Genomic DNA, 14,778 nt, shown 5'->3' with positions numbered 1-14,778 from the left:
GAAAACTAAATGTTTAAAGAGAGGACCACGTCAGCAAATTTATTCCAAGTTTGAATCACTGCCTATTATGGCTGAGAAGGTAAGAGAGGAAAAAATGAAGATACTTGTTCTGACACACTCCTGTTTTGTTGCAAGTGCTATTTAAATGCCATGAGTCATTTAAAATTGTTCTCAGCTATTTCTTTTCCCCTAAAGTCTGCCAGTGCAGGCCATTCTGTGAATAGAAGTATGCAAAGCCTCCTGCAGATGATGCAACATTATGGGCCACATATCCTTCAGAAACCTACTGAAGTTACCGAGCTTAGATGTCTCTACAAGCCTACTAGAACAAGTGCCCAGTGTAAAGCTGAACCTTCTGACTCAAAAAATTCCCTTTCTATTTGTGACAATTTGTCTGAACTTTTGATGGCAATGCAAGATGAACTGGACCAAATGAGTATGTAAGTATTTTTATTCTTTATCAGAAGAAGTAGCAAGATATGTAGGCATCTTTTTTCTTCTTAAGAACAATGCCACTTATGAATTCTTTACCTTTTTTTAAACTTAAAAAAAAATTGTTTTAATGTTTATTTTTGAGAGAGAGAGACAGAGCACAGAGGGGCAGAGAGAGAGGGAGACACAGAATCCAAAGCAGGCTCCAGGCCCTGAGCTGTCAGCACAGAGCCTGATATGGGGCTTGAACTCACGAACCATGAGATCCTGACCTGAGCCGAAGTCAGACGCTTAACTGACTGAGCCACCCAGGCACCCCTGCCACTTATAAATTCTTAAAGGCCTCACTTAGATTGGGACTTACTTTCATCTGCAGAGTTGCCACTGATTTTTCATTGTATTTACTGATAGTATTTAAATTTTCAACTGTATATAAATACTACTTTTCCAATCTAAGGAGTTTCTGTGTTCCCAAGATCTGAACTGATAGACAATTATTACTGTCCTAACAAATGGGGTCAGTTGACCTTAAATTATAACTCACAAATGCTTTTATAAGAAGGATTCTCCTTTTGCTTTTTATAATCTTTTTAATTAAGTGGCATTTCATTAGACAAGTAGGAAAGCAATTTCTTGTTTTAAACTCTGTCTGGTCTGCATTATAAGTTTTGAAGCATCCATAGTAAAGATTCTGTATAGGATACATATTTTAAGCCCCAAGTTTAAATATATATTCAACAAAAATCCCAGACAATACGAGATTTGGGTAGCCAGCTAGTTGAAATAAGACCTCTGTAGAAGATATAACTAGTTCTCTTGACAGTATCTCTTTCAGTAGGCAATCACCAAATCTAGGGATTTCTCAGGCAAATACTTTTATAGCTGGAATTCTTCCTAAACACGCTATATTAAGAATTCCAAAGTTGGAACTAAAGAGAATCCTTTAATACTTTTAGCTAAGGACATCAGAATGTTTTATTACATTTAGCCATGAGTATCAAAAATTTGGACTTTATTCTAAGGTTCTTTAAGACCCTAAGTCTAGGATATTTCTAAATTTATCTAATCTCAAATCACAAGAGCCTTTTATATTTACTGTAGATTTAATTAGATAACCCTACATAAAGAGACTGTCTTTGAAGATTAATATTTAACTGGAAAAAATTTATGATTGAACAGAATATTGTTTAATTATACCAAAGACATATAACATATAAACCATAATAGTACTTGATATTTGCTTTTCTTTCATAGGGAGCACGAAGAACTACTAAATCAAATGAAGGAGACTGAAAGTCATTCAGTCTGTGAAGACATAGAATGTGAACTAGAGCATTTAGTCAAGAAAATGGAAATTAAAGGAGAACAAATTTCCAAACTGATGAAGCATCAAGATAATGTAAGAAGGCTTTAGTTAAAGATTTTAATAAAAAGATAACATATTTGGAGTCAGTGTTATATCTCTGCATGATCTTTCAAATTTGAGGTCTGTGTATGTGGTTTAGTGAAAAGATGACAGCTAGAAATTAGGCTTATTATAGAGCCATCTGTCCCATTGGAATAACATGGCCTCCATGAAGAGTTCTCCAAGATAATTGTAAAGTAAGGGGAACAAGAATGTTTAGTTATGTATTCAGAAATGACCTTGGGAAAATTTTGAGGGAGGCTAAGTTTGCTTTGCAGCCCTCCTGGTTACCCTTTTAACATTCTTTCCCTTTATTTTTCCTGCCCCTAATGCTTTAATGAAGACTCTTATGTTGACAGGTCTCTGTTTCAGTACCCATACATAACCTGGCTCCTCAAGCAGTACTCTAATGCTAAAACCATTGTTTGTACTTTCCCAGAACAAGTTAGGCTGTGTTCCATTCCCTGGGGACCTGTGCTTAACTAGCTATAGTGTGGTGGTAAGGGGGACTCTGTCCTTGTATGCGAATGCTTAATAACTAAGAATGGCATAGCAATTTTAATATTTCAACAGAAGAATCATGGAATATGATACTATTTTATCCCAAGACAGTGATTCCATAGGTTGGATTATTAGCACTATTACCCTGCTGGAGCAGAAGGCAGAAGAAGTCTTTCCAGGAACCCTCAAATCACATCATATAGCTATCTGCCTATATAGAATAGTCAGCATTCATATAAGTTGGTGATATATTAACCTCACAACTCAGCCTTCCCCGCTTTTATAGGAAAGTAATAAAGGATTCAGAATTTTACTGCCTTTATTCTTCTATGACCAATAAAGAGAAAAAGAGGAAATGAAACTTTTAAAGCAAATATCTTCATTTTACTGGCTTTTAAAGCTATAGTAAGTAAATTTTTTTGTATGATTGTGTTAGGGTGAAGATTATATAATGTACACTTTCTTAGAATTGCATAGGAGAAATTTGAAGGGAATACAAAAATAGTCGTATTTTTAACATACATAAAGTTTTGAAAAATATTATTTCTACTCCATAATAGCTATAGCAGTATAAAGTTTCCAGCATTTTATCATGATAAATTTAATTTCTGAAATTTAAATGGCCTTGGACACATACTAGGTTCTTAGCCAATATCTGGATCAGATCTACAAATTAGGCCCATGCATAAGTGAAATAGACTAAGTAATGGACTGGGTTTGGCAGAAATAGGTTTTGGCTAGTTGATAGGTTTTGTTTCATTTAATTCCATCAACTGTTACCAGATACCACCCAATGAGACATCTTTTAACTAGCATTCAGTAATACTTTAAATTCAGGAATACTTTCAAGTAAAATATGTATATGTACATTCAACTCTATAAATTCAGTGCTCATTCCTGAAAGGTCTTTTTCTCTTGTCTCTGTTCTCCAGTTTTTACTCGTTTCATATCCCTTATAAATCTTCCTTGCAGCTTTTCACTGATCTTCTCAGTCCACATTGATCTTGTCCTACTTTGGCCTTCTCAAATAAACACCTTCTGTCCCACTCAGAGTTATCCCAGCCTGAATTATTCTCTACTTGTCACATTTATGCTTTTCTTTCACTAATAAGAGCTATAAGCTTTTTGAGAGCAAGGTTTGTTTTATTCATTATATTTCTACCTAACTGGCACAGCGTTAGGCATATGATAGGTATTCAGTAAAGACTTAATGAACTTTTTAATGTCATGTAACCTTTAAACCGTCAATCCAATCCATTTTAGGGTATATTTTTTATATCTTTTTTTTACTAAAATGTTAGATTTTTTTCTCTCCAGGTCCGTAAACTGCAGCAAAAAATTCAAAACTCAAAGATGAGTGAAGCTTCAGGTATTCAGCGAGAAGATAGCAGCCCTAAAGGATCAAAGAACATAAAAAGTAGCCCCAGAAAATGTTTGCTAACTAACTCTCTTCAGAAGAACAGCAACTTTCATCCAGTACGAGTCCATAATCTTCAAATGAAATTGCGAAGAGATGATATCATGTGGGAACAGTAATAACACAATAGTAAAACCATCACCTTACATGAACTCTTGTCAATGAGATCTTGAATTGTCTAAAGTGGTTTTAATTTAATATGCCTTATGAAATTTTGAATTATGTTTCTAGTCTTTATAAAGTGTCAAGTTGTGATATTTTTAAATTAATGCATAACAACCTCCTAAGAGTCCCGAATAATAAATGACTGCGTTTTTGTTTCTCTGACTGAAATACCTAATCTCTCCATGTTTTAGACACATTGCTCATTTTGCAGACCTCTTAAGCTAAATCTAAGAAATTATACTGGATTGATGGTATTTAAAATTAAGTTAAATTTGAGATACAAGTACCATTCCACTTTTTTATTTAGTAGGCTTATAACCTTAAGAACCAATATAAAATGAACAGAGTAAGGAAAGGTCTTTTACCTTTCCTGGTGCTTCTTCCCTATCTTATTTTATGAGCTATGAAATGTTTTTCTTTTTTGTAAATGGAAGAGCCCTGTAAAGAAGCCTTTAGCCCAAGTTTTTATGTGACAATTATAAATAGGAACTCATGGTTACTTAATTTTTAGATGTCAATAACTTAACTGCAGAAGCCTTTTTCTGCAATTCCTATTCTCTTTTACAAATCCAGTGCTGCTTTTTAACACCAGTGATCTATTTATCTTATTCCTTTATCACTAAAACTTTTGATGAGTTTTAGTCTTTGCATTATGTATAATATTCATCAGTATAAATTGAGAATGTAAATTTCCAGGACCCACTTTTATAGGAAAGTACAGGAAAATGAAATTGGATGTTTTATTACCTTATCCAGGAACAATTCAGAGAAATATGATCTTTTTTTTAGATATTTTTAAGTCAGTGATGTCATAAGCAATGTCTTTGTATATGTATGCTTTATAATAAATTTACACTTGTTGACCTATCTTTCCAGAAACCTATGGAAACTATTATGACTCTTTTGAACTTTTTTGTTTTTTTCACTGAACTCCTTTGGGCCAACTAGAGAACTGAAGTCATCAGCTGAAGTAGAAATAGAAGACTGACAGAAAAGGCATAATAGAAAGGAGGAACTCAGAAGCTAGGGTAGCAGTTTAAGAGATGGTGATTCCAAAGAGTCAGAATTGATGGTACATTTATCTACAGCTGGGGGAATGATCAAGCTATAGGTATGAAAGAATTTTCAGGTCAAGATCTTGGGGAGTTAGGAAAAGCAATTATGTTAAAGACAGTCCTCCTAAGAAATTCCCTAAAAGTGTGTGTGTGTGGCGGGGGCGGGGGGAAGGTGGTAATTGTAGATCTCTGGTGAGGGAAGAAGAAAACTGATTCATTCTCACTGAGAGCAGAGGTGCTAAGTTAGAAGAACTTTCCAAACCTGAAGTGCAAAAATGACTGAAAATGGGCAGATGGATACTTGAAATTATCCTTGAAAGTGACTAATGATGGAGATGAAAGATTGTCTCTGGTTTAAATACTGCATGTGTCCTTCACCCACTCTTATTCCCTCTCCCTCTGCAGCTTCTTCAGCCCCAGAGACATTCCACAGAGTGCTTCATCTAAATTCATTTTCATCACCTTACCTACTTTTCAACTTTGCCTTTTCTCCTTGAGAATGTGAGTGCTGTAGTTTAAACTTTGCAAAAAACTCACCAGGGCTGTAATGTAGCCCTGTCTCTTTCTGTGCCTTTGTTTTCCATGCACTTAGGAAAGTGGCTGACTACACTTAGCTTATCAGTAGTGAAGTCATCTCTTGTGAAACTGTATTGGTAAAACAAAAACAAAGTCATTCTAGGAACACTTGAATATTTTAGTTAAGAATTGAGAATTTTCTTGAAAAATCAATGTAGCGTAGGAGAAAAACCATAAGATTTCAGAATTAGAAGACTTGGGTTCAAATTGTGACTCCACCATTTAGTAGTTTGGACAATCAAATAACTTTTCAGGGCCTCCATTTCTTATTTGTAAAGTAGGGATTATATTGCTACCTAAATGAAGTAACGTGTCATAGAAACCACCCAGCAGAAGGGTTGGCATTGAGTAAAAACTCAATAAATCTTAAATGTGACTGCCCTGCCCCACCAAAAATTGTCAGACAACCTGAGTTTGCATGTGTTAAAGCCTGAAAGCGAGAGCCAAAACGTATTCTTTGTAAAAGTGGGAATATTCTAATTACTTGGGGTTTTTTTTTTTCTTCTTCTTCTTTTCTGTGTCTGAGAGGAAATTGTTCTGGCTTATTCCCTAGCTCAGTTTTCTAGTGAGAGTGGGTAAAGAATATAATCTTACCATGGTGTAGAAATACATAATCACACATGGCAACTTGATTTGGAGTCTGTTTTGGTTGTTGGGTGACATTTATTATGGAGAAACACTAAAGAATTGTCTCTTGTTGCTCCGTCACAGCTACTGAACTAGAAATGTGTCCTGCTCACAGACTGCTGCTTACCAGAGCCTTTGACTCCTCAGGGGTGGAGCAAATGATTTCCTTCTTGGACAGGGGCAATCTGTGGCCAGTGTACAAGAGTTGCCATGGCAACCCTGCAGCTGCGCTCTGCCTAGCAGAGACTCGGTAGGATATCGTGGATTTTGTTCACTTAAGTGAAAAACAGGTTTGTTTGTTTTTTATTTAATCAGAAATTGAAAAAAATGGAATTGGAACTGTCTAGCCAAGACAGGTCTCAACTTCGATGAAACTGTGAAACTAGAAAGTGAGTGTTTAAAACAGCAGGTATTGTGAATATTCTAATTCTGGAAATAGCAGTTCGTGGAATCTTGAGTTAACTGTACTTGTATGGGTCATTGGCAGCCTAGCCATTTTTATTGGGTATTAGCTGAATATAGAGGGGTTGAAGGGACATGCTCATTTTTCAGCAGTATAAGGTAAAAGGAGATACTTAAAATAGGGAGCTAGCTAGTGGTGGTGGTGTACTTAAAAGTTGTTTTTGAGGGACGCCTGGGTGGCTCAGTCGGTTAAGCATCCAACTCTTGATTTTGGCTCATGTCATGATCTCAGGGTCATGACATCAAGCCCCAGGGTGGGGCCTGCTTAAGATTCTCTCTCTCCCTTTGCTTTTCAGCTGCTCATGCACACTAGTGCACATTCTCTCCCTCTCTCTCTCTCTCTCTCTCTCTCTCTCAAAAAAAGTTGTTTTTGAGATTTTTATATAGCCTTTTTACTTTAAAAATACGACCTATACAGGGGCGCCTGGGTGGCTCAGTCGGTTAAGCTTCCAACTTGGCTCAGGTCATGATCTCGCAGTTTGTGAGTTCGAGCCCCATGTCGGGCTCTGTGCTGACAGCTCCGAGCCTGGAGCCTGCTTCAGATTCTGTGTCTCCTTCTCTCTGCCCCTCCCCCATTTGTACTCTGTCTCTCTCTATCAAAAATAAATAAAATGTAAAAAAAAATTTTTTTTTAAATATAACTATACAACTGAAAAAGTACAACTTTTAACTATAAAGGAGTAGTCTTAATCTGTAACAGGACATCAAAAAATTAAATTAAAATTTGATTGCAATGTGGTGAGAATCAAACTAAGGGGGAAAGTCTAGTTGGTTATGCACAGTGGAAGGACTGCTCACCGTGGCCAAAAATGTGCCAGCTGCCATTGTTGGTGTAGAGTAAATAGTGAAACTCCTAATGGGGTTTCCTGGAACTCTATTCAGCTGTAACTAAAGCTGTCTGCACTGAGAACATTTAATTGTATGTGAAGTTTAGATAACTAAGCTGACTCCCAGATGTATAATAAGACAAAACTCTCTACGGCATAATAGCATCTGTGAGGGGGGATAAAAAACTCATTATGGGTTCCATGGCACCTTTTGATGAAATGAAGATAAATAAAATTATATTGGCTGTCATTGATGTAAAACTAAATTTACTTCTTGGTAATTAAATATACTTGGCCAATGCTTCAGCCTTTTTCTTCACAATCTATATGCTTATTTTCATGTAACTTCTTTAATTCCTTTTCCATATTTTGTTATGTAAGGAGAATTAGTCATAACAAAATTGTAAAGTTTAAAGTTTTAAAATATTGTCTAGGTCAGAGTTTTGTTTTGTTGTTGTTTTTTTATTGTAGTTGTGAGTCATTTGAAGAATCAGGTGGATTTTTTTTTTCCTGGTAGAATTTTTGGGAGTGTTCTCCTTATTGGTATAGAGTCATTGAATTCTCATTTGGTGCAAGATCCTGCTAGATGCCATAGGCAATTATTAGAACTATAAATTAGCACACCCCACTGAACAAGTTTATTTTTTACTATGTATGTATGGTTCATTGTGTACCTATGTGCTTTGATAGTTTCAGCAGAAAATAATAGAGAAGCAAATTGTTACTTTATGCTCTAAAGCAGTTTTGTGACAATATAGGTCTTGTTAATGACCAGTTCAGCAGTCTGCAGTGTTGGGAGACTGAATCCAATGTGCTTGGAGGAGGAACGTTGGGAATTATGAGTTAGCTGTCAAAAAAGATACGTAAGTGATGAATCACTGAATTCTACTCCTGAAATCATTATTGCACTATATGTTAACCAACTTGGATTTAAATAAAATTTGAAAAAAATTTTAAAGATAAAAAGTTCTGTGACATAATCATCTTTCTAGAATAATCTTTTAAAATAAGGGTGAATTTATCCATCATACTCTGTGCCTAGATTTTTCCTGCATAGATATTGCTTGTCTAGCCTTACGTCATTCTTCAGGTCTCAATTTACTGCTTCCTCTAGGAAGCTCTCTTTAAATCTCCCCTTAATACCCCCCGCCTTCTACCAAATCTGGCTCAGCTGCCTCTTCTTGGTATTTCTCCTTTGTTTGCACTTAGTATACTTTCTTGTTATCGTTTATTTGTTTGTCTTTCCCATAGACTGAAATCTCCCTAAGGGCATGATCCTGCCTTGCTTACCACTGTAGCCCAGCACTTGGCACAATACCTAGCCCATAAGTAGACCTCTCAATAAATATTTGATAATTGCTTGTCATGAAACTTAGTTAACCTTCTTTGATGGTCTCATCAGAGTAAGCATAATGGGTCAGGTACTGCTGTTTTAGACACCAGTTCAATTGTGCTGCTGTTTCATCTTTCAAGGATATGTGACCCAAGTTTTACATAACCATTGGTTAAAATATTCCAGTATTTTGTTGTTTGTTTGGGTGTACAGACAACAGGCACTCAGAATCGTGCTTTCTTTGATTTTATAATGCTAAGAGGAAGAGATTAGAGAACAAAGGTAGTTCTTTATTTGTGTATTGGTGTGTTGGACATGTTCATTCAGGAAGTAGTTACTGATCTCTACTCAAGTATTTGTTGATCTCCAGGATACTGTGCTAGATGCTATGGGAGATTCAAAGACACATTATACATGAATTCTCTCTTCACGTTGCTTAAAGTCTGATAGAGGAGACTGTACAGAAATATAACAGAAGGAAGAAAACAATAGTTGACATAGAGGTATAATGACCATCCCAGAGAAGATGCTAAAATATTTGTCTACTAAATTTCTCATCTATTGGTAGATAAAGTTGGCCTATTTGTATTTCTTCATTCTTTTTCTTGATATATTAGCTTTCATTTGCTTTTTCACCTCATGGCAGTATTGGACTAGGATTCTTAATTCTTATTGATTGAAGATACTAGTTCACTTAATATAAATTTCAAAGATGTATTGTCTACATAACCATGTATCAAGACACGAGTAGAAAAAATGGGTATGAAACACTGAAGTAAAATAAGGGAGTAGAGAATAAAGAAGATAAAAAAAAATCAAGCAATAATGACTGAGACTAAAACAGAAAAGTAATAGTTTTTGACTTGCACAGAATTATGCAAATGATTACCACTCACTTTTCTTATGAATTTAAGCCACTCAATTCCTTCACACTTCAGCTTCCCCATAGGTTGGACCAAGTCAGTGTTTTTCAAACTGCAGGTCCTATCCTACTAATGGATTGTGAAATCCATTTAGTGGGTCACTATGAACACTTTTTAAATGATATTAGAATAGCACTGAAAATATCAGGGTACATCACACACAGAGAAGGTCGTCAATGTTTTTGTGAAACTCTGTGAGTACTAGATAATAATTTAAAATGTAGTCTTAAATGTTATTTAAGGAAGAAGTTGGCTCTTAATAAATCTTTAAAAGGAATATATTTGAAAGATGTGGAGGAAAGATAGCCAGTTTAAATTAGGAATACTCCCAAATATCCCTTATGGTTTGTGGCAATCTACTGTTTATCCCAGAAATACTATTACAGATGTGTTTTCTATATTTTACAGATAGATGTCCTGTTTTAACACCATTACATTTACTGGCCTATAGAACACTCTTTTCAAATACTAACCAACCTATATTAGAGAAATGTCACTTTTCTAATGTGGGCCCAAATAAATATATTCAAAGTGAATCCCTTAACAAATGACCTCATTATTCTTCATCCATTGTTTCTATCTAGTCACTGCTTCTGTGCAGTCTAGCAAAGCATGGGCCCTATGGGTAGGAAAGAAATTTGTTCTGCAGGTGCTTAAGACATTTTGTTTTGTGTGTGTGTGTGTGTGTGTGTGTAATTTTAATTTCAATTTTTTTTTAATTTTTAACTTTTAAAATTTTTTTGAGAGATAGAGTGTGCATGTACATGTGGGAGAGGGACAGAGGAAGAGGGGGAGAGAGAATCCCAAGCAGGTTCCATGCCCAACGCAGAGCCATGAGATCATGACCTGAACTGAAATCAAGAGTCGGACACTTAGCCAACTGAGCCACCCAGGCGCCTCTGGGTAGTTTTTAAATTCATAAAGATATGAGATTTATGAGAGAAAAACTGTGTGCATGTCAAATCTGAACATCAACATTCAACAGCACTGAAAAAATTAAAAATTGATATACTATCAATGTGGTGCTCTTTAAAGTTATGTCATTTTACTGAGCGTTAGACCTGATAGGATATTTTTAAATGAGTGAGTGGGTGAAATATATAAATACCTTACCTGGAGGGGCGCCTGGGTGGCTCAGTTGGTTAAGCATCCAACTTCAGCTCAGGTCATGATCTCACAGTTTGTGAGTTCGAGTCCCGCGTCAGGCTCTACGCTGACAGCTTAGAGCCTGGAGCCTGCTTCAGATTCTGTCTGTCTGTCTGTCTCTCTCTCTCTCTCTGTCTCTCTCTGCCCTTCCCCTGCTTGCACTCTGTCTCTCTCCTTCAAAATAAATAAACATTAAAAAATTAAAAAAAAAAATACCTTACCTGGAAAATAGCTTCATTAAATAAAGTACTACTAAGAGGCTGTATTTCTGTGACTTTTGATATCCTCTTCAATGTATTTCTTTGTAGCCATATCAGCTCTGGGTTATGGTTAGAACATAGGGAGAAATGCCATAGGGAAGTGAACACTGGAATGATGTTCATTATAATGGGATTCTACCTACTTGTAAAAGCTTATTCATTACAAATTATTAAAGTTGCTTAAATAAAGAGATCTTAAAAGGAAGATTGTAAAATGAACAGACCTTCTAGTCATAGCTAAAATAATACACTGTTGACCTAATTTTAGTTGGTCTGATTAAGTAAATTTTAGGATAAGTTCAGAAATCATTGAAAGGTATTTTTTTGGTTAGTTTTCTTTGAAGTTAAATGTACATTGACTTGTATTTCTTAGAAAAATCTATTACTGAACTAGTACAGAATGTGAATCATTTCTTGTCTGAAATATAAGATTGATGTTTACAGAGCAGTTGTCCAGAATCTTCTTGCTGAACTGGAAAGTATTTCACTTTTTTTCACTGTAGGTCCTTTCAACTTTACAAATGTGTTATTTAAAACATAAATCATATTGGTACACAGGAAACCCATTTAAAAGTAAATTTTAAAACACTCCTGAGAATTCCATGGAACATTTCTGGTTTTATAGTTTATAATTTCTAGCAAAAGAAAAATGTTTAATACCTTAAAAATATCTTTTCAGAGACAGCCAAATCTAAAATATGTAATACATATGAGAGAATAATGCTATTAATATCTTAACTATTGAATGCTTGAACACAACATAAAAAGCATCATTATCTTTGCTTTTCCCAAAATAAACTGAGCTAACAAATTTAAAGCTGGGAAATTCAGTACCAGAGTTAAAATAAGTTATTTTTAGGTATGGAATTTCTACTTTTACTTTAATCTCAAAACTAAATGGTATGTTAAAAACTTATTCTATATTTTTATGTATATAACTTATCTGCTTGAGGATTTATATCAGTTAATACATATCTTGATTCTCACTTATGATATGAGCACTGAGCTAAATTTTCAGATAAAGTACTTTTCTTTTTGTTCTTTTATAGCATAGGTTTCAAGTAGATGGAAGGCTGTGCCTTTGGTATTTGGGTAGGATATTTGCCTGTGATTTAAAATTCTCAGAGCAACTTCCTAACATTCCTATGAATGTTCCAGAAAAAGTAGAGTTTCTCTTAACGAGTCTACTAAAATGCTATTGATTCAAACTTCCACCTGCTGAAATAAAACATAAGCCACTTAGAGACTAAAGCATTTAGAAAAGAAAAGGAGTTCATATGCAAAGAAGATCTACAAGGGAGTCCAAGCTTTAGAAGGACAGCCTTAACAAATTAAAAATATGACAAGCATTTAGAGGAAAAAAGCTACCTGCAAACTTACCAAGGTCACCAAGTTTGTATGCACTGTCTTTAAGGTGGAAAACAGAACTTTTTTCACATAATTGCCGTATCCAAAAAGGTCATCGCATATCTTCAGACATATCCAAAATCAGAGATATAGTTGTTTTAATTAGAGAGTAACTTACAAGAAAGACTCAAGATTTCATTTACTTGAGGAGCAAGAACTAGACAGGGTGATTGTTTGCTGATGTTACTTTATCTCAAGGTTGCAAAGTAAGTTTGCAGGGATACCCCAAGACCACCTTTGTGTTCAATGATTTCACTAAAACAACACACAGAACTTAGAAAAGCTGTTGTACTCACAGTTTTGGTTTATTACAGCAAGAGAATACAGATTTAAATAAGCAACTGGAAAGGGGACATTGGACAAAGTCCAGGGAACACCAGGCGTGAGCTTCCAGTTGTCCTCTTCCAGTGAAATCATGCAGACAAGCACTTAATTCTCCTCGCAATGATATGTGGTGATATGCTTGCAATATGGCCAAGCAAGGAAGCTCTTCCAAGCCTTGGTGTTCAGGTTTTTCGGTATGGACTGATCACACAAGCATGGCTGACTGCCCATATGGCCAACCTTCAGTCTCCAGCCCCTCTGTGTAGGTCAAGCTGATACTGCATGGCCTAAGGCCATAGTGGACCATAAATCACATTGTTAGCATGAACTATCTGGGAGGCCTGCGGTCCCTAGGTAAACAAAAACATCATCAGGCAGGATATTCCAAGGCCTTAGAGGTCATCTCCTGGGAGTTGAGTAAAGACCAAACCTTTCTTTGGAATGTGAAAGGTTTGCACAACTTAGACATGTTGTGTTGACCCTTTACACTGTTGTTTCATTTTGTTTTCTACTCTGGAATGTGATGTGCATTGCTTACCCATCTGGTTAAGATGTCAATTTTGCCTCCAAATTTCCTCCTAAAGCATGGCTCTGATCACATAAATTTGTCTACTGATTTTATGATACAGTATCATTACTTTGATATTTTGTGTTATTTGGTCAGTTTTATTATATGGATGTGATAAAAGATGATGCTTAATGCACAGAGACCTTTTTATAATCTGGTTAATGAAACTAGAGACATGTGATACTACAATTTAGGGGTTAACTTTGGAGACTTTGTAAAGTCTTTAAGGCTGTCATTCCTTTATATGCAAGATACTGCTCCCATAAGCTCTTATACTGAAATCCGAAGCCAAGAGCCATTCAGTTCACCTCAGTGAAGTTGCTTGGAACTTGTTTAGTAATGGGCTTGCCATACCTACTTTAATGGGATTTGAGGCATAGCCACAGACAGTAAAGCAAATTTTAAATTACTACTTGGTAGTAAGGAGAACAGGTTTTGATTGAACTTATGCTAAATAGCTACATGGCTATGAAAAGGAAGGAAACTTAGTAAAGGCATTTTGTATAATATTTAACAATTTTTACCATTTTGTGGTACATTGATATATGATTTTCTCCAGAATCATTATTTTTGTTTTCCTGCCAGTCTCTTACTTATAAATTCCATTAAGTATTTCCAAATATTTTTTTTTTCTGTAATTCTGAAGGGTCAGTTGGAACATAATACCATTTAAGGAATGTTTCTACCAGTTTATATAAGTGTAGCCAATAGATAGATCAAAATAATGTATGTCCCTTAGAAAGAAAGCATTCACAGAATTAACTCATTTAGTCCTAGGTGATAAATTCTTGTTTTTCTGATTTGAGGTGAAGCACTCAATTTCTTGAAGTCATTTGCTTCTGGATTTCAAGAATCCTAGAAATCCTGACTCTATCTTTTGATAGTCTGACAGGTATCTTTTTGTCATGCTGATACCAGTTTACACTGAAAAATCTGTTTCCATGAGTCCGCTCCCTATAGAGTCAACAATTACGAGTATGGTAAAGTGTTTACTGAGGCTTTCATTCTTTTCATGTTTGTTCCAGAAGACTCCGTTTTTGCTCTGTATCTTATCATGGGGACTTGATGAAAAAGCAGAAACTGTCCGTGGATGACAAGACTCAATGGCTTAGGTTAATTTTGTAAAGGCCAACAATACTAGAATAGTGGGGAGTAGAATCTTTTTTCTGAAGTAACACATAATCATTTTATAAGGATTTAGTCAATTATTATCCTGAGAGGATAATTTATGGATTGAGTAGGCATTAAACAGTCTCCAGGTTCTTTTATCTCAAAATATTTTTAGGATTGTCAACTGCAAATAAAATATTCCTTTAAAAAAATCAATTTGGGGGGTGCCTGGGTGGCTCA

The 14,778-nt window shown here is 35.4% G+C and overlaps 2 protein-coding genes across 5 annotated transcripts in view; both read left to right on the top strand.

Moving 5' to 3' along the window:
- The window catches only part of CEP57L1 (centrosomal protein 57 like 1), a 75,611-nt gene extending 70,822 nt beyond the window's left edge, over window positions 1–4,789 (top strand). For 3 of the 4 annotated variants that reach the window (XM_027057139.2, XM_027057140.2, XM_053222395.1), the window contains 4 exons: window positions 2–79; window positions 196–440; window positions 1,687–1,831; window positions 3,656–4,789. In XM_027057139.2, the coding sequence (XP_026912940.1) occupies window positions 2–79; window positions 196–440; window positions 1,687–1,831; window positions 3,656–3,874 (687 nt within the window). In that variant the 3' untranslated portion in view covers window positions 3,875–4,789. The remainder of the gene's footprint in view (window position 1; window positions 80–195; window positions 441–1,686; window positions 1,832–3,655) is intronic. The other variant, XM_015065338.3, reaches the window with a different exon arrangement.
- A 182-nt stretch (window positions 4,790–4,971) lies between these two features.
- The window catches only part of CCDC162P (coiled-coil domain containing 162), a 176,857-nt gene continuing 167,050 nt past the window's right edge, over window positions 4,972–14,778 (top strand). Inside the window, exon 1 of the mRNA XM_027057133.2 lies at window positions 4,972–6,428. The gene's annotated coding sequence lies outside the window, so the exon portion shown is untranslated. The remainder of the gene's footprint in view (window positions 6,429–14,778) is intronic.

The sequence above is a fragment of the Acinonyx jubatus genome, chromosome B2 (genome assembly GCF_027475565.1).
Source record: "Acinonyx jubatus isolate Ajub_Pintada_27869175 chromosome B2, VMU_Ajub_asm_v1.0, whole genome shotgun sequence".
Taxonomy (NCBI): Eukaryota; Metazoa; Chordata; class Mammalia; order Carnivora; family Felidae; genus Acinonyx; species Acinonyx jubatus.
The sequence above is the reverse complement of the archived record's forward strand: the minus strand, read 5'-3'. Positions and strand labels throughout refer to the sequence as shown.